Source organism: Octodon degus, unplaced genomic scaffold (assembly GCF_000260255.1).
Source record: "Octodon degus isolate 3935 unplaced genomic scaffold, OctDeg1.0 scaffold00187, whole genome shotgun sequence".
Lineage (NCBI taxonomy): Eukaryota > Metazoa > Chordata > Mammalia > Rodentia > Octodontidae > Octodon > Octodon degus.
Genome location: NW_004524763.1, coordinates 4,648,283 through 4,668,730, shown reverse-complemented (window position 1 = coordinate 4,668,730; position 20,448 = coordinate 4,648,283). Strand labels below are relative to the sequence as shown.

Genomic DNA, 20,448 nt, shown 5'->3' with positions numbered 1-20,448 from the left:
TTGTACAGCAATTAACCACTAAGAAGAATATATGCAGTGTATTATTTGTTGAAACTGTCCTTCCGATTTGATTTGAAACTGTCTCATTGCTATCTCTTTGTCAAAAAAACTTTGAAAAAAAAAAAAAAAAATCTCTTAACATGGGGACTCAGCTCTTATCTCTAAAAAGGAACAGTTGTATAGTTAACCTTTCAGTTTTTTTTCCAGTCTGTTGCATCAAAGTGAAAATGAGCAAAATATAATTTATTTACAAAATAATTATTGGTAGTAAGGTGTGGAAGATAAATGTTGCTAGATAGTCAAAAGTTTGTCAACCCATTAAATAGAAGCATAACATACTGTACAATAGTTGTAAATTTAGATGGTGTAGGGAAAGTCTAGAGAAAATTAAAACTGAGGTCTGGATTATTACTTTCACTACTAAGGGAAGTGTTAAAGATGGCATGTGTGAATTTTTTACATTGTGAAAGAAAATTACAATGGCCCTTTGAGAAGAAGATATATATATTTTTTAATTATGATTTTATAGGTAATTTCTGGACAAAAGCTGACACGACTGTTTTCATCAAATCAGATACTACCAAGTAAATGCCTGAGTTGCCTTGTAGAGCTACTTGAAGATCCAAACATAAGCGCTTCATTGATCTTAAGTGTTATCAATTTGTTGTCTCAACTAGGTAATGCATTTAGTTTTTCTTTTTCAGTATTTGGGTAATGTATGAATTTAATATTTTCTAAAGTACAGGTTTAGTTATAGTATCTCTTAGAGAACAATTTATACTCAAAAGATTTGTTCATGGAGAAACCTTTCAGAATTAACTAAGTTGTGCATCTCTTGGAGGGTGATTCATATATGCATGTATGTATGCATACAAACTATATGTATATATGTGTACATATATGTGTGTGTATATACTTTTTAAAACTAGACCAAGAAGTCTAAAGCATATCCAAAATTTTCTCTTCTACAGAGAGAAATGTACTTTGGTAAATGCTGGGCCATTTCTGAATTGAAAAACAAAAAACCCACATACACATAATGCCACTCTTAAGTAACTCTCAATCATAGCTACCAAAGAATCATTTTTCTGTGATAGAATAAATTTTATCCTTAAAACTAAGGATGAAAATGCTGCTGTGATTTTTTTCTTATAATTCTTTTTTTTTTATGTTTTGAAATGTGTTTATTTAATGACATATGTCCCCATTACCTATTTATGAATGGCAGAGAAGGTGAGGTTGTGTTTTCTGTGTATGAATATAAAATTAAGGTATGTATAGCATAGAAACTGCAGTAATCCACAATATACATTATTCAGTAGAACAGTACAACTTTCTTACAGTGATAGAAATGTTCCAGATCTGTCATCAGAGTCGCTACTTCCACATGTTTCAAGTATACATACATTAGTCTAAGGAACTGAATTTTTAATTAATCTAACTTTAAATAACCACATGTAGCATTGTAGCTACCAAGTTAGCATAAATATAGACAGTAAAATGGAATAAATATTTACCTCCTACCTCTTGCTTCATCATTTCTGACTTTGGGAATAAAATCTCATTTAATACTTACTTTTTTTCTTTCCAGATCTTTTTCTCCATTACAACAAATAATTTTAGATAATTTGTTGGTTTTTTAAAGTACAAATGCTTATTGAACATAAGATAATATTTCTTTCAATCTCAGTGTTTTCAGTAGATACCTCGTACTGTAGTAATACTACCCTAGTAATTACAGGGTACTGTTTGATTCAGATATTGTCCTCCAACAAAATAAAATAATTTCTTATTTTGGTTTGTTTTTGTTTTCATTTGATGGGATCTCACTATGTTGGGTAGGCTGGCCTTAAACTTTCCTTCTTACCCCTTAGCCTCCTCAGTGGATGGGATTATAGGAGCATGGCACCCAGCCTGACAGATTTTTGTTCTTTTTCAAGTTTTTATTATTAGACTACAGTGCACTTAACATTGTTACGGAATTTTGCCTGAATATTAGTGTATTTCTGTTGGAGAGATTTCCTGAAAGTTTTCCATGCCTTTTTTGAATTTGATAGCCATTATATTTGTACTAAATTACTTTTTCTAAAAAGGCTCTACTTCATTATCTGCCAGTTTTATTATATGGAGATGCAAATCCCTTTCAACATTGAAATGTATTAAATTTTAAATGATAATCCATTTATTTTTAGGTATATTTATTGATAGACTTTATATTTAAAAGGCCTTTAAAAGTTGAAGTAATAATATACTAATCACAAAATTTCTACAAATATGTAATACATGATTTTTTTTCATATTCCCCTCCATAGAAAAATGATTTGAATTTCTCAATTTGGAGACTAGATTATGTAAAACAAATTCTGAATTATTTTTCTTTATCCATGAAGGTCATATATAAAAATATTGTATTTTGTGTCATTTTATGTTAATTTACAGCTGTAGACAATGAAACCAGAGACTGTCTTCAGAATACCTACAACCTGAACAGTGTACTGGCAGGAGTGATTTGTCGCAGCAGTGCTTGCCATACTGATTCAGTATTTTTGCAGGTACATAGACCGAAACAGTTGTCTCTCACTTAACACCTGTTCCCCCTTCTTTATTCTTAGGTTAAAATTGTTAATTTCTTTTATGAACTGCTAGTTTATAATGTATGTGAAAATAAACAGCCTGATTAGGCAGAATCCTTGTCTTTAAGAGTTAGTTGGACACAAATGTACTATTGTTCAATATTTCTAGAGAAGGGACTCTTACCCGTATCTGGCACCATTATTGAACCAAAATGTATGTTGCAACTGCTTTGACTTATAAACACAGATGTCTGCATTTTGAAATGTAAGCTCTTCATATTAAAATTACAATTTGAATTGGCATCTAGTCTGTTGAAATAGTCTACAAAACTTGGAAGTTATGATCACAGTATTTAGCATTGGTTCAAAGCTCTGAATACCCGTAAAGCCATCATATTTTATTGAGTCTTAAAATGTAAGCTTTGCACAGAGGCAATTTAATAGCCAATGAGGTTTATCTGAGGCACAATTATTGCTAATTGAATCTTAAAATGGAATCAGTTGAAAAAGTCACCAATCAAACTGACATATGTACAACATATGTATTTCAGCTTGCATTGAATTTTAAGACATTCGTGAATAAGGTTTATGATTATGTCAATCGATTTAATATTATAAAATACTTGATGCAGGTGATTTAGAAAGAGAAAAGTTTTATTTAGGTCATAGTTTAAGAAATTTGAGGGCATGTCATCTGCATCATCTCAGTTCCTAAAGAGGCCCTTAAATCTGCAGCCACTTCATAGCAGATAGCAGTGATAGGAGAATGATCACATTTCAAACCAGGAGAAGAGAGGAAGAATAGCGTCAGGCTAGCTTCTTTATAACCTCAGAAGAACTGTCAGCAGTATCACATGAGATATGCTTGATGTGCCCAATGACCTAAAGACCTTCAACCAAGTAGGTCACACCTCCAAAAGGATCCACCATCTCTTAGTAAGAGTACTTTGAGGATCAAATCGTAAATTACAGTTGAACATTTGGGGACAGAAACCACACAATGAGATATTTTGTTTGAGAAAGTGTGAAAATGTGTGAGTTGAGACACGAAACATATTTTGTATGTATTTGAAAAGGGAGATAAAAAGAAACGGCAAAATTCTTGTCCTAACTTTTACTACTAAACTGAGACATGCTCAGCATATAAATCAGACCTACAAGTTAAATATTACATGGTTTCTCTTATATGAGAAACCCAAAATGTAAGTGAAGAAAAAAATAAAAGATAATGGAAAATAGATTTTTTTTTTTTGAAGTGGGAAGAAGAACAAGAGAAGGAGGGAAGGAAAGGTTATAGAAAGATAAAGAATTAAAAAATAGAGAACAAAGGGGCCGGGGAGATAGCTAGGGGGCATAAGTGCCTGCCTGGCAAGCACAAGCTCCTGAGTTTGATTCCTGGTCCCTAAAGAAAAATGGTGAACAGCTTTGGAAATAGGAAGGGAATCAAAATAGAAGAAGCAGGGAGGGGTTGGGGAGAGGAAGGGGCTGAAAAAAAAGTGATATTACATATGAGTCCCAGTTCCCCACAATAAATGTAATCTTTATGTACTGCAAACGTGTACTAATAAAACATATTTGTAATAGTCCATGTTTTTGTATGTTTGTATTGATAATCATATTCTTATTTTAGTGCATTCAACTTCTACAGAAGTTAACATATAATGTCAAAATTTTACATTCTGGTGCCAATATAGATGAATTAATTACATTCCTGATAGATCACATGTGAGTATGCAATCAAATATGTAACAATATGCTGGTTTATTTCTAAAGTTAAATTATATGATATATCAACATTAAAAGATGACTTTTCAAACTGGTAGGGCTAATTTATATTTAAAATATGTATTTACATTTTTAATTTATATTTTTAGATAACTAGGAATAAATTTTGAAAATAAACTTTAATTTTCATAGCTGAGATTTACAAACTAAACTGGTTTTGGCAGAAAAACTTAATGAATGTGAATGTTGGTGTTTATATTTAATCTTGGTTTGAAGAATACAATACATGTTCACTTTGTCAATTATGTCTACATTTTAATGATACAGGTGAATAGGATAATTTGTTTTCAAACCATGAAATAATTATCAGTACTACTCAGCTTGACTGTCTTCACATGTTAGAAGTTTTTTGCAGGGAGAAAGGAATTTAGATATATAAACTATCATTTTGACTAATAAACTTTATTTTTTTATTTTTCTTTAACAAAAAAACGATAAAACAACAGTCAATCTTCTGAAGATGAATTAACAATGCCTTGTCTAGGATTATTGGCAAATCTTTGTCGGCAAAATCTTTCTGTTCAAACACATATAAAGACTTTGGTAAGAAGTTTTCTTTATAATTTTTAATGAGGCTTTATTTTGTGGTCCCTTCTATACTTGGAGAAATTTTACCCAAATTTTTCTTCAGAAAGCATTTAACTTGCAACCATCCACTTTTAGAAATATATTAAATCAATTCACTTATTGTTTAATTCACTTTTGGTGATTTAATTTTGGACAGTTGTGCAATGTTCGTATCAAATATTATCTATTTGATTTTAATGTGAACACTTGCATCTGTTTGAGTGCTGAGTTTTTCTGAGGGCCATTTTTGGGGGCTGCTTATATTGAGCCATGGAAATGTTATCAAGGTTTATACAGAAAAGTTTGTTATGCATATGTATTTTTAATTTCTGAATTTTAAAAAATGCCCATATTGGGAAAACACATATAATAAGCATTTACTTATAATTCCCCAAAGAGAAACCTTATATATCAGCTGCATGTGAAAGTACTTATGTGACTTACCCTGTGGATGGTCTCCCAGTCCAAGTGATAATGAGCAGATTTAGCAAATTTCTCTAATTTGCTAAATATTTTTGGTTTTCACCATAATAAGAGAATTTCTTTGTTAGAGTTCTTTTGAAATGCTAAACAGCTTTTCTTGCTGTGTTTATGGTAGCTCTTTTCCTTTTCTCCTTATGTTATTTTTGAACCATTAAAATTGACATTCGGATTTAACATCTATGAATTACTTATTCTAACTTGACAAATCCTGTTAGAAATTCATTTCTCACCCATTTGGGCACCTTTGACCAAATTTGTTTTTTCCCCTACTTCTTTGTTTCTAACAAGTAATTTTTGACTTTGCCTTTATATCTCTTTTAAATTTTTTCTTTAGACTTTGTCTTTTAAAATCAAACATCATTTCTTAAAGTGTATATAATGATGTTTAATAGGTTGCTCACTCTTTATGACATAGCTTTTTAAACTGTTTATAGCTTATAATTTTTATTCTAATTTATTTTTGTACTTTTTTCTTCCTCAGAGTAATGTGAAAACCTTTTATCGAACTCTTATAACTTTCCTAGCCCATAGTAGTTTAACTGTGGTTGTGTTTGCACTTTCAATACTATCAAGTTTGACATTAAATGAAGAAGTGGGGGAAAAGGTAAGGTACGACTTCTATTATTTATGGAGTTAGTTTTGAAGTTTATATTCTTCATTTAGGATATTTTCTTTTATGAAGGGGTCAAATTTTCTGTATATGTAATATCCCTTTTCTAATTCATTTTAAAGCTGTTCCATGCACGAAACATTCATCAGACTTTTCAACTAATATTTAATATTCTCATAAATGGTGATGGTACTTTAACACGAAAGTATTCAGTTGACTTACTGATGGATCTCCTTAAGAATCCTAAAATTGCTGATTATCTTACCAGGTATGTCTCACATTAATAAGTTTAAGGACTTGGTTTTTTGTAAACCAGTCTGTTTTTGTTAAACAAAAGAACGTGAGCATTCTACAGTTTTCACAGTGAGTTGAATTGACATATTATTTACCCACATTCTGTTGCTTTCCTGAAAAAGATAGAAGTATGAAAAGGTATGCGGTGTTTATATGTGTTTGTATCTTTGTTCATGGCCTGCATCAATAGCATGATGTCAATCTCTGAAATAACAGACATGTTGGCTGGGTTTTGTGGTATACTCATGGAATCTCCACTACTGAAGAGAATGAGGTAGAAAAATTTTGAATTCAAACCAGTCAAGTCTCGCCAACATAGTAAGGCTGTGCCTCAAGAAAATACAAACATCTGTTTTAAAACCAATTTTAAATCTTGAGCATTATGTTGCTTGAAAGTGTCTTTATCATAGAAACATTCGTGTCATTATGTCTGACTTTTTAAATTTTTTTTAATAAAATGTTTCCTTTGGTATGTAATTCTGTGTCATACAGTAAAAAGGAAATACATATTTATGTCACAGTGTTTCATGTGATCATATATGTTAAAATTAGGTAGCAACTTTTCCAAAAAGCTCAGCATTTGAGGTTTAATTTTCCCAGTGCCTAAACTTTATTCTGGTCCTAAATTAAAAATTATGGAAATTGCTTTAAAGAGTAAAATTAATTCATCATTTATAAATAAAAAAATTATTAGTATTACTATAATCAGACATTGTAAGAGGATGGGGGTTAGATACTTCTTGTCCTCTAAGAATCATAGAATTAAGATTTTATTTAAAAAACAAACTACTAAGAACTAAGGCAAAGTTGACCACCTCATATGGGTAGTTAATATTTTATAAAGCCAAGAAGTATTCACAGTAGCATTTTACTTTTTCTTTTCTTAAATTTCTGTACATGAGAGGTCCTTTTTCTTCCAGATGTTTCCTTACTTTACTTGCCCTTTCCTTATCTGTTACACAATTGCCTGGTACTCCTTGCTACATTATGTATGGCTGGGATAGTGCTTACTTAAAAGCTTTGTAGTAACCTGAAAAACTTGGAATTTTGAAATTCTTCTGGAAAGCAGGATGAAAAGTGATCTGGTTTAGCATGAATAAGAGATTGCTTAATTACTGCTTCTGCAATTTTTTTGTTTTTTCTACTGAGAATTGAACTCAGGACCTTGTACTTGCCAGGCAGGTGCTTGTGCTGAGCTATATCCTCAGCCCCACTTTTGTAAATTTGTTTCATTATTTATGTTTTCCCTTTCTAGACTTGAGACTTGAACTTAAGAATCATTTTTGGAAAGTCTTCTGATTTTTTTTGTTCCTGTGCCATTAGTACAACCTAACTTCAGAATCTATTCCAAAGTCTGACTTAGTGTCAGAGCTTCTGAATTAAAGTTTGATAAAACAACACAGCTTAATTTGGGTCAACTTTCTAGCTAGCTCCCTCTAATTTCCTATAACGGTTCTAGGAAATATTTATTATTTTTCCCTTTCTCTTTCATGCAGAGATAACTATATATCTTTGTTTTTACACACAGGAAAAAAGAAATGGTAGGTGGTAGGGGAGATGGCTCAGTAGAATAAGTGCTTGCCTGGCAAGCGCAAGGTCCCGAGTTCAATCCCCACTTCCCCCCCCCCCAAAAAAAAAAAAAAAAAAAGAGATGGTAGTCCCTTCTGATTGGACCACCATGTCTGTGTCCTGGGGTGATTTTTTTTTTGATCACCTTTTACTGTTTCATTCATGAACATCTTATTACTGTATGCAGTGTCTCATACTTTCCTGTCAGTAGCAGTTTCTTCATTCCTTCAGTGTCCCCAGTCAGTTGACTTTCCCCTCCTTTCCTTATATGTGCAGCTTTTAAGTTTTCTTAAAAAAAAATACTTTGTTCAAAGTCGATAAAAAGCCAATTTTCTTCGAAAGTCTGATACATGGATGCTCCCAGCCTTATTTCTTCACATTTTCTTGCTTTCTTTTGTCTCATCTTACGGTTAGCACCTCCAGCTTACTTGAATGATATCTTCTCTAGTGAATTTCCTCTAGAAGGCTGAAATCCTTCCTTCATTTGTGTAATTCCTCTTTCAGGTGCAAGTCTAGGAATCCTCCTCTAATGACATGTGCCCTACAAAATCTAGGTTCTTTGTACTGTTCATCTCATATGTTCCTCCATTACACTATTGCATTTTGCATTAGCTTTTATTATTTTTTTTGTTTTCTGCGTCCATCCTTAGACTATGAATTCTCTGACAGTATCATTCTCTATACTAGTTACATAGAACATAATTTCAGTAGTACCTCTTAAATGGTATCTGTTCCTTTTTTATGTGTTTTGCAGAGTCTAATTTAATATTTGGCAAATTTAGGTACTATATAAATAAGCTGTATAATACATTGTCATATTCTTTTCTCCTTTGAGGTTTTACAAAGGGAACACAGTCTTTTAAGGCATAAGGCAGTTGGGCTATTGAAACTTTCAGTGATGTATTGCTGTGAGTGTTGTGTTTCAGTAAATGAAAGGGTCAATTTATATATATGCTAGTACTAAGACATAGTCTAGATTTTAAGCAGAGATGGTCCTCATCATAAGATTTATTGATTTTTAAACTTTACAGTAGTATAAAAGCTATATATATTCATAGAAACTGCTTCAGATTTTGAATTTTGGTCTTCTAGGCTAGCAATATGTAGTGTAATACTGCTCATACCAGGACATTGGCTGTAAGATGTAACTTTCAGCTGCTTGATCACAAAAATAAATAACCTGTGTTTATAGGATGCAGTATTGCTAAACTATGCTATTTGGTAGAACAGCTTGTATAGTATTTACTTTTTGACTAATAGTGTTTTCACTGTCAGGTTTATGGAGCCATTCTACATAAGTTAAGGATCATCTGAATGTTATAAATACTGTATTCCATATTAGAAACCCAGATAAATGTATAAAGTGTTTACCTTGTAAATCCTTTTGACGTATCAGTTTCATAAGTAACACCGGATGTATACTTTTAAACCTAGGTATGAGCACTTTTCTTCATGTCTTAATCAAGTATTAGGTCTTCTTAATGGGAAGGATCCTGATTCTTCTTCAAAGGTATGTAAAAACAGTATCTTTTAACTTTTTTTAAAAAATCACAGTGAGCAGAAAAGTATTAGATGCACTAATTTCTGAATATGTACAAGCTGTATAGTTTTAAGCCTTTTTGCCATTTTTTAAAACAAAATTGTATATTTAAAAGCGAAGTCTTTACTATAAAAATACTATATTAGTTGAAGTGGCCTTTCTTTGTTCTTGCAGTCCTACTTATCTTGGGTAAGCACCATTAATAAATAAAAAACCTGAAAATGTATCTTCTGAAAAATAATACTGAAGGGCAAATTAGAAGTTACTTTTATTTTTTGTTTTAGAATATTTTTTCATAAATGTGGGGCACGTTTACATTTATTTATGTTTGTATGTTAAAGTTCAGTGAAACTGACGTTTAATGAAGACTTTATATTGCACAGGTTTTAGAATTACTTCTTGCCTTCTGTTCAGTGACTCAGCTGCGCCATGCGCTCACTCAGATGATGTTTGAACAGTCTCCATCTGGCAGCACTGTTCTGGGAGCCCGGTCTAAGTGCCAGGAGCCTTCTGTGGCTCTGCTTCGTTGGTTAAGCCTACCTTTGGATGGATCAGAAAATGATTGTTCAGTGTTAGCATTGGAGTTGTTCAAGGAAATATTTGAGGTAAGAGAATGATACACAAATTGACATTACTTTCATGATTCTTGATTAGTTGTTTTTAAAAATATTCATAGTAAGCTTATAATTTTTCATATGTTTTAGAAAAACTTCAAATTTTCTCCCTAGATGCTCTGCCAGTCACAGAATCAGCTAATGAGGGGTTTTTTTTGCCTGCTGAAGTGTGTGTGTGTGTGTGTGTGTGTGTGTGTGTGTGTGTGCCTTTTTTTCAGTGAATAGTTTTTACATACTCCTTTCTGTATAATAAGCAAAGACATTGACAAGGTTTATTTATGTTATTGTTGTATGGCTGTGCTTACAATAATGTTCTGTCTCCATTAGTTATTGAGTGGGTTAACATAGAATATTAAGGTCTTAGTAAAAGAAGTGGAGTATGCCAGACTGTGTGTGGCACATAACAGAGAAAATCATTGTTAGTGTGTAGATGTAGATTTTGTGATCTGGCAATTTAGCATTGCCTCAGTTTTTATATTCATTTGTTCTCTTAAAATATTTCTCTTCTAATAACTGATCCAGGATTCCATAGATACTTCTAATTGTTCCTCAACTGACCGATTCATGACTCTTCTGCTGCCTACAATCCTTAATCAGCTTCAGTTTACAGAACAGAATTTGGATGAGCCCTTAATAAGAAAAAGATGTGAAAGGATGGTCAAAGCCCTTGAAGTATTGTTAAATATCCTTTACAGTTGCAAAAGAGGAAACTACATATACTTCTTCCTAGTATTAGATTTATTGCATTTTATCTGTATTTTTGTCATTCTCATGCTCATATCCAGTCAGAATTGAAGCAAATGAAGAATTTGAGTCTCTAAAATCTTCTCCAGACTTTTTACCCTGTGTGTAACTTTTAAGCTCAGTGCATTATAAGAAACACTCTTTAAGTTGATCAAACATTTTTATCACATTATGAGATTTGGAGACATATTGTAAAATTATTTCCTATTACTCATCACTTACCTCTGCTTTTTATGCTCAATTACTGCCCTAGTATGATTAGTCTTGCTGGTTTTCAGTGGATGTGTCCATGGATAAAGAAACTGATAAAGTTGTCATAGTTGTAACCGAGTTTTTTTTTTTTTTTTTTTTTTTAAACGTTTTGGAGGGTTTTTTTTCCAATTTTTTAAAATTTTTCTTGGTACCTCTTTACAGAAATAATGATTACATTCCTCATGGAGACTTGGTACATGTGCATAATGCATCTTAATTCTTAGGCCTCCTTCTCATCCATCTCCCTCCATCTCTTCATCCCCTTCCCATTTGCAAAAGATATGTCTGTTTCCTGTTATTTTTTATTTGCTTATTTATCCCTTGGGTTTCTCATATAAAAAAATATGAAATGTATTAAGTTTCTGTGTCTGATTTCTTTCACTTAACATTTGTTTTTATGATATATCCATGTTCTGATAAATAATTCAGATTTATCCTTATAGCAGAGGTGCAAACTTGTGTTTTAAAAAACAAAATCTTCCATAAATGTTTTAGTAAACATAGCTTCACATTTGCTTATAAAATAGAAAAGTGTATCAACACATGTTTATTTGTTACAAAAAAAGAAAACCTTAAGTTCAGTTACATTTGCCACTTAACTTTTTTTTTTTCTTGATACCAGGGATCAAATGGAGGATGTTGCACTTGCCAGGTGGGCACTTATGCCACTGGGACATCTTCCCCACCCTCTACTTAACTTTTGTATGCTGAGTCTCTTAGTTATTTCCCTGGGTTTGCTTTTGCTAATACCTTGGTATTAGACTTCCTTGAAAGTTGTCAAATTTGATACTTGATTCATTTTAATTTGAAAATTTTGTCATAGTACTCAGTTGTTTGCTGCCTCAGGTACAAGCTAGACCTTGTAACTGTGATTTCCTGGTAACCAGCTATTCTTTCCAGCCAAAAAAACTTTCTTTTGTGCTTGTCATTTTGGGTTGATATGCTTGCACTTTGCAGATCCAGTTGATAAGTCGTAAGATATTACTAGTTGTAACTTCTTAAAAAGTCTTTAAAAGAAAAAAAAAAAAAAAAAAAAAAAGCCAGGTGTGGCCTACACCCTTAATCCCAGCACTCTGGAACCTGAGGCAGGAGGATTGCCTCAAGTTTGAGGGCAGCCTAAGCTGTATAGTGAGTTCAAGACCACTCTGAACTGTATTGTGAGACCTTGTCTCAAAAGGGTGGATAGATAGATCTGATTTTTTAATGTTTCATTATTTTTCATCTGAATCCTTGTCCCCTTTTCATGAGCAAAGGAGCCACTGTATCTCAACCAGATCTCTTAAATTTACCTGAAATATTTCGTTGTATCTTAGGAACAAGAATTTGTCCAACTTTGTTCTGCCCTAGAGCAAATGCCACCTCTTTTCTGAGCTGCCACTCCTTAATTATTCTCTGCCTTTGAATTACAGCATTAACTGTCAATCTTGGCTTAGTATTGGAATCACCTGAGGAACAACTAAAAAAAAAATACAGAAATAGGAATTTTCCAGAGGTTCTAATGCAATTGGAGTAATTTGAAGCATTGGGTAATATTAGTGGAGGGTATGTGTTATCTTTTTGTTTGTGATTTAGTCACCCAGATGATTATTATATGCAGTCAAAGTTGACAGCCATTGCTATAGAGACATTTGCTTACTGACCTTTATTTGAATGATATTCATACTTGTTATTATCCAGCCCTCTCTGGTTGAATGATATCTTTGGACATCAATAAATCACAATGCACAGAATATGGGAAAATAACCTCCCTTAATACCACAATATTACTGAAATATTTCCTATGCTGCCAATAAAAGATGAACATTGTGTGGGAAAACACCCTTTTTCTGTTTTTCCCTTGAGACAAAACATCTGTATGTTCAACTCAGTTACTTTAGAACTTTGAGTTTCAGCTTTCTAACCTATCATTGAGCATATGTAACAGTAATTATCAGATTACAGTGATGATTTTCATGATTATCCTGAATGTTAAAATATATGCAAATACAAAATATTTTGAGAGTTGTTTCTTAACAATATTTATCTCTGTGTGGAGATGATACTCTGAAGATGCACGTTGTAAAAAATCTGACTACCATCAAGTGTACCACTCTGATAGAGCAGCAGTTCACATATGGCAAGATTGATCTGGGGTTTGGAACGAAGGTAGCAGATTCTGAATTATGGTGAGTATATGAAGTCCAGACTGCAGAATGGTTCAAGGCTGAAGAATGTCAGATGTGGAGATTCCTTAAGGATCATCCTTCAGCCCGTGTTACAGCTCTGTGGCATAGTGCCTGCCTGGCAAGTACAAGGTCCTGAGGCTTATGCCTCGTACCAAAAAAACAACATGGTAGTTTAAGAACATCTTTTGATACGTGCTTATAGCTCAAGCTATAACAGAATTAAAATAATAAAATGAAATTTGCAAAAAAAATTTGAAATTCCTTCAAATTATATTTTGTATGCTTGTAAAAAAGGTGCTGGCATCTGTGATTTGTGTTCATTGATTAGCGCTTCGTATATATATGTGTGTTGCATGTTTGGTGAGCTATGTATGTGTGTGAGGCTTATCCAACAGTCCTGATCATTTCCCTTTTGGGTTTGCTTTTTGACATTTAACTTTAAAGATTATTATTTTTTTGTTTTGTTTTTTTTGTATTTAGTGCAGGGTCTACAGGGTCCCACTATATAAATTGGACTTGTAGTGATCCTTCTGTTTACAGCCTCCCAAGTGCTGGGATTACAGGTACACGCCACCACTCCCAGTCTCAATTGCAGTCTCAGTGTGCCCCAGGAGCAGAGGGATTGAACCCCTGTCTCCTGCATCTGCCTAAGCAGGTGCTTTAATCCACTAGATATTTGGCCAGCCCTAAAAATTATTTCTTTAGTTTAAATTTTTAATAAAAAGCATGAGAAAACAGGCATGGTTATATTACAAGAAAATGAATGATTGCTGAAGTTTCTTAATGACAGGCAGTTCTTTCTTATGTGAAGACTTACAGTTTAAAAATCTGTAGGAACAAGGCTGGTTTTTTATTCCTCTCTCCTCACATAAACCCAGTCCATCTAATATTTATTGAAGATCTGCTAAGTGCTAGACACCTATAATTTGTTCCTATTTCCGTAAGTGGCATAATTTTCATGAATTGTTATTGAAAAATAAGTATTATCTCTTTACTTATGCTTCTTTCAGGTACAAAGCTGGTAATGTGACCTAGTATAATTTACTCACTACATGTTAGGTGCTGTTTATTGCCTAAGGCTACCCTTCGTTGATAATTTCAGTGTTAAAGCTGAAATTTAAATAGGTCATATTCCATTATTACTTAGTTGAAGCAGAAAGTTGAGGCATGTTGATATTGGAGAGTAGAAAAAAAAATCACTGATTAAACCTGTGCTGTTGATGCCGATTTGTACTCACTACTGTTGGTCACTAGTATTGTACCTTTCAGCAAAAATAGTTCTTCAATTTTAAAAGCAAAGATTTTATAATTTAAATGTGATTTTTTTTCTTCTTCTTTTAAGCAAACTTGCTGCCGATGTAATTTTGAAAACTCTTGATTTAATGAACAAACTTAAACAGTTAGTTCCTGGTATGGAAGTAAGTTTCTACAAAATCCTTCAGGTAAGTCTAAGCTTTTCAGCTATTGGATTTATTCATATATAAATGATTTCTAATAAATATTTAATATTCTAAATTTTTAGGTTATGTTTCTTTAAGATTTGGCCACTAGAAGACTGTGTAAAGTTGTTAATTATCTTTACTAGTTATAATAGTCTCATTTCATAGTTTCACAGAAGCTGAAAGCTAAGTCTGCCTCATTCTCGTGCACTGTTTATAATAATGTGTGCTGAGCCTTTCCTCTGTGTCATACAGTTTCTTCTGTTTTTGTTGGCCTGTGGAAGAGAAGGAGGATGTCTGTTTTAGTTTCTGTTATTGATGGGTAGTAGCAAGGGAATAGGAAACATGGAAGAAAAGGACTTGATTGTGAGTGTTAATAAACTAGAGGAGGTACCATATCAGAAAATGTCAGTGATAACATTAGGTAAGAGTTCTGCGTGTTATCAGAAGTCAAAATTACCACAGTTTCAGTTTGAAGATCTAATTGATATTTATTTTGGGCCACATCTCAGTTTTGTCAAATAGAATGAGCCTTCTCTGAGCACAAGGAAGTTGGCTTTATAGAAAACAGGACTGAAGAATGCAGAAAATAGGGAGTACAGGAGAATAGTTCTTTCAGTTACTTACAAAGTTAGATTGGACTGGACTTTCTTTTTATGCTACTGCTGTATGTTTTTATTTGCTTGTTTATGGAAAACTACACCAATTCAAAGTGCAGAGTGTTTGGGTGACCTTTAGACACATGACTCCATTTGGGTTTGATTTGATCTTCTGAGGCTTAGTGCAAGATTTAATAAAGTCTGTTTTTCTATCTGTAGCAAAAGAAACATAGTTTAATGTTTTTATCAATTGTTAGTGTAGGCTTGAGCAATTATTACATCTGTCTGTTCTTCAATTTACTTCATGGAAAGCTAGATATAATGATACTAGGAATTAGGAAGGGTTTCATAGAGAGTTTAGACATAAAGACCTGGTCTTATAATTCTATGGCATTGAATTATTCTTGAGTACATAGAAGGCACTTAGCATTTTATTTTAAATGATAAACTATGATTAATATTTTTAAAGACTTGAATCAAAATATTTTGTCAATTTTTAGACTTCATAATGGATGATTTGAGGCTTGTACTAATGTAAAATATTTACTGACATAAAAGTGTTTTAAGTGTATATTTTTAATCATTAAGTTTTCTGAGGTAGTGTGTATTTTTACTCTGTATTTGTGACTTTAGTTTTAAATTTTTTAGCCATTTTTATTTCTTAATGGTAATTACAAAAATAAAGCCACTCTAAGCATCAGTCAATTTTGAATATTTTCATTTCATCATAATATTTAAGGCATAGTTTTCCTAGGCAAAATTAAGCATTGAAAACCTTAGACAAATTTTTAAACTATTGTTCATATTAGTTGTATGACAGTATTAGTAGCTCTAACAAGGGAAAGTCTAAAATATAGTCAGATGCATTAGATGACAAAAACATTTTAGAATTATTACCCTATTCTAAAGATCTGACATTGTTTATTCTCTTATTTTCTGGTTTCTGATTTGTTTAGGATCCACGTTTAATTACTCCTTTGGCTTTTGCTTTAACATCAGATAACAGAGAACAAGTCCAGTCTGGATTGGGAATATTACTGGAAGCAGCTCCACTGCCAGATTTTCCTGCTTTAGTGTAAGTAGTACTCAGTTATAATGTATCTGTGTTTCACTATTCTGTTATATTTCCTCAATAATCCTCAATATAGACAGATACATAAGTTAGCCAGTTGGAGTTTTCATTGTAGTAGTGATCTTTCAGTGATTAAAATTTTATTGCTACAGGTGAAAAAGGTAGATGTTTACTCGGGAAAAGTTAGGTCCTGATGATACAGTGTGTTATTTAGTCACTATCATTGTTTCAAACCATTTCTTCTGTTGTAGTAGGTTCTAGATACTCTTAAATTTATTTCCTACCAGTTTATTTCTTTCATAAGAAGAGCTTTTCTTTCTTGATTGTTTTAAGTGAAAAGCCTAAGCATCTTTCTGTTGCCTCAATGATTTGCCAAAGAGCTATGAAGACTGCATGACTGAAGAAGCGTAGGGGAGTGGAAGTCTTCTGTAATGGCTTAGATCTAAAATGTCCTTCCTAATTGTCATTTGTGTGGAAGGATCATGAGGGTAGTATTCTCATCAGTGGGTTATTCACTGATGAATCCATAGCTGAATGTGATGTTAGAAAGTAGTCTTGTTCAGAAGCGGTGGCTCACTGGGGATGTAACTTGACAGGTTCAGCTTCCTCCTCAGCTCCTCCCTTCTGTTTCCTGGCTGTCATAGGATGAGCACCTATCCTCTGCCCAGGTCCTTCCACCATGCCCTTTCTGCCTTAGACCCAGCTGTAGATAGCCTGACTCTTCTAAGTCCTGACCCAAAAATAAACCTCTCCTTTATGTTGTTAGTGTTGAGTATTTTGTACCTTTGACAAAAATGTAAGACACTATAGTTCTTAAACATCTGTACTTTACCTCAGAAAATGGAATACAGTAGATGGTGACCAGGTAAATACAATAATATTTGAAAAAGTTTTAAAAAATGTTTAGATTTGAGGGGAAAAAGCCCTCGATAAATGGTTACCAGAATATCTACTACAGTTCTACTTTAGCACGTTTTAAAAACTTTAAAAGGCTTATTATATCGATTGCTAAAAATGGTTTGGATAATTTAAAACAATCAGTAAAATACATAAAACATTCCCTAGATGCCAGGATTCCAAAAGGAGGAAGTAGACAAATGCTCATTTTATAAGAAATATTTTTCAGCAACAACAAAAATTAGACAAACAGAAGCATTTTATATTGCAAGTTAGAAATGGTGTATGAATAAAGCCATTCATATTTTGGTAGCTTGTTCCTCTCAGTTTATTCATCTGAACTCGGGAGATTCATCAGGAAAGCTTCAACTATACTACCCTTGAGCATTTTATCCTCTGCAATCCCACCATTTTCAGTGACTTGGCTTTCTGTGTCTTGTGTTATAGATAATTTTCACAAGGGTCTATTTTTGCTTATTATCCTTATTTGACATTCTCTTAGGCAGTTTAATAAGGTGAATTTATTGGATGAATGGATAGGTACATTTTTTGCTAGGTTTTTTTTTTTAATGTATTTAACAAACATTTACTAAGAACCAGTTATGCCTACATGTAGGCATTTTGTCTACAGCAGAAAATCAGACTGAGTGTATGCTGTAATAGGATGTATACTGTTGTCAGGAGATAAGTTAAAAGAAGACTCATATTCTGCTCATTGCTGTGAAGAGGAGAAGGGATTAATATTAATTACTATCACGTATGACATTAGTGAAGTCCTCTCTAAAGAGGTGAATATTAATAAGAACCAATAAGAAGACACTAGTTCTCCATAGGTTCACGTGATTCCAGGTGAAGAAACAGCTCAAAGGTTCCACACCAAGAATATTCCGAGCTTGTGAATGGGCAGAATGGAAGTGAGAGAGGTGAGAACACAGGTGAAAAGATGAGTTTGAGAAAGAACGTAAAGACCAGATGATTTCAGGTGTGGTAGGAAGGTTGCTCTGAGCAGTTCCAGGAACTTTGTACTTAGGTACATAAGCCACTTTCATGAACTAGTTTTATGGTGCCTCCAAACCAAAAGCAGAATTGCCATTACAAAGACTTGTAAGTAAAACAGGATCCTCTGGGAAGTTCAGGATATTTCCTAAAAATCTGTTTCATCATGATCTCCAAGATTATTTCAAAACTATTTTTGAAGTTTTCTATTACAAAAAAACAGACACATTGTAAGAATTCCTAACTGCCTTTTGCTCTACTTTTATATTATTTTTTATTTTTGTTTTTGATTTTCATTCAGACTTGGAGAAAGTATAGCAGCAAACAATGCATATAGACAACAAGAAACAGAACATATGCCCAGGAGACTGTCTTTTCAGTCATTAAATCACAGTTTCCCAACAGCAGTAAAGTGTTTAACTCCTCCCCTGTTGAAAGATAATGTTCCTGGATTGAACATTGAGGAATTAATAGAAAAACTTCAGTCTGGGGTGACGGTAAGTGATAAATAGCAATTAAAAATAGAACTGTGCTGGTATCTACCAACAGATACTGGATCTGATTATAAGATTTATTTAAACAACTTAAATGTAGATGTCATCACTGAGATTATATCTTTTAGCAGATAATGTATTCTGGGAAATTTGGAAAGGAAGAAAATATAGTCATAAGATTCAAACATTTTTAATATAGCTGTCATTCTTTTACTAATCCCCTTCCCAGCCACTAATTTTAAGAAGTACATTTGTAAGTTGCATCCTCAGTATACAAAATCTTACTCAGGTGTTTTCGCATTGGCTATTTTATAGAATTACTGTAACTCAGTAACCCTCTTTCCTGCAATACTCTTTATAATTACTTGGTGTAGCAGGAATTTTTTCCTTTGTTCTTCATCATTCCGTTTTAATAATTAAGTTTGCACGCTTTGTCCTTTTTCTCAAGTGCTACAGTGTACTGATTTTTGCTCCATTAAAACCTAGGTAAAGGATCAGATTAATGATGGAAGAATATCTGACATAATGGATGTATATGAGATGAAACTATCCACATTAGCTGTGAGTACATGTTTAAATACATGTATTAAGTTCTCAAATGTTTTCCTAAAACTGAAGATTAATTGTATGTTTTCTTATAGTCCAAAGAAAGCAGGTTACAGGATCTCTTGGAAGCAAAGGCTCTAGCTCTTGCCCAGGCTGATAGACTGATTGCGCAGTATCGCTGTCAAAGAACTCAAGCTGAGACAGAGGTGTGTACAATAGGTATCTAATGAATAGAAAATCTAATAGATGGAATAAAATATAAAGAAATTATTAGTTATGTTTATTCTAATAGAACTGTATTGTCCTGAACATTTGACACATTGACTATCCATTTTGAAATTCCTTCTCCGTTAATGGAATTTGATACATCATTCATTCTCTTCTGATTTTTTTCCAATTAGTATTCTTTTCTATATCACTAATGGTCTATGCTTCAGTGTTGGAGGTCACTAGGACTGTGCTCTTAAAGCTTTTTCCTTTATACGTTTTATGGTTTTGGCCATTATGAGAATTTTAGTGTTCTTAATTTTTTATCAAGCACAGATCTTTTTCACAAGTACTGAATTTATCTTATATACGTGTGTTTTAGTATATAGGTACTGCAAACTCAGCATAAGCTATAATGAAAAATCACCCTTCTAAAAATTTATTTTTAAGTATTTGCTCTACTGTAATTCAGAGTGTTCCAAATAAGAAACATGGAGGGGCCAGGGAGATTGCTCTGTAGTATAAGCGCTTACCTGGCAAGTTCAAGATCCTGAGTTCAATCCCCAGTTCCGCAAAAAAAAAAAAATTCCTGCAGATAAAAACCATGGACAAACATACTTACTGGAAGAAAGATAGCCTCTTTAACAAATGGTGCTGAAAAAACCGGCTCTCTACATGCCGAAAACTAAATCTTGACCCAGGTCTATCACCATACACTAAACTAAAGTCAAAATGGATTAAAGATCTAAACATTAAAGCAGAGATACTAAATCTCCTAGAAGAGAAAGTAGGAGGAACTCTTGAAGACATAAGGGTAGGCAAAGAGTTCATGAACAGAAATCAAATTGCACGGGAAACAGTTGAAAGAATTAACAACTGGGACCTGTTATACTGAGAAGTTTTTTCACATCAAAAGAAATTACCAACAAAGTGAAAAGGCAACCCACAAATTTGGAAAAAATCATGACAAATAAGTACTCAGACAAAGGTGTGCTCTCTAGA

General features: G+C 33.0%; 1 protein-coding gene and 1 pseudogene across 1 annotated transcript in view; both read left to right on the top strand.

Moving 5' to 3' along the window:
- Cip2a (cell proliferation regulating inhibitor of protein phosphatase 2A) overlaps positions 1-20,448 on the top strand; it is a 35,010-nt gene that overhangs the window by 4,262 nt on the left and 10,300 nt on the right. Inside the window, exons 2-16 of the mRNA XM_004643970.2 lie at positions 530-677; positions 2,440-2,552; positions 4,204-4,298; positions 4,805-4,901; positions 5,890-6,012; positions 6,141-6,286; positions 9,316-9,391; positions 9,805-10,026; positions 10,558-10,717; positions 13,055-13,196; positions 14,539-14,638; positions 16,191-16,309; positions 18,501-18,696; positions 19,180-19,254; positions 19,335-19,445. Of these exons, the coding sequence (XP_004644027.1) occupies positions 530-677; positions 2,440-2,552; positions 4,204-4,298; positions 4,805-4,901; positions 5,890-6,012; positions 6,141-6,286; positions 9,316-9,391; positions 9,805-10,026; positions 10,558-10,717; positions 13,055-13,196; positions 14,539-14,638; positions 16,191-16,309; positions 18,501-18,696; positions 19,180-19,254; positions 19,335-19,445 (1,923 nt within the window). The remainder of the gene's footprint in view (positions 1-529; positions 678-2,439; positions 2,553-4,203; positions 4,299-4,804; positions 4,902-5,889; positions 6,013-6,140; positions 6,287-9,315; positions 9,392-9,804; positions 10,027-10,557; positions 10,718-13,054; positions 13,197-14,538; positions 14,639-16,190; positions 16,310-18,500; positions 18,697-19,179; positions 19,255-19,334; positions 19,446-20,448) is intronic.
- LOC111813432 lies at positions 2,992-3,154 on the top strand (annotated as a pseudogene).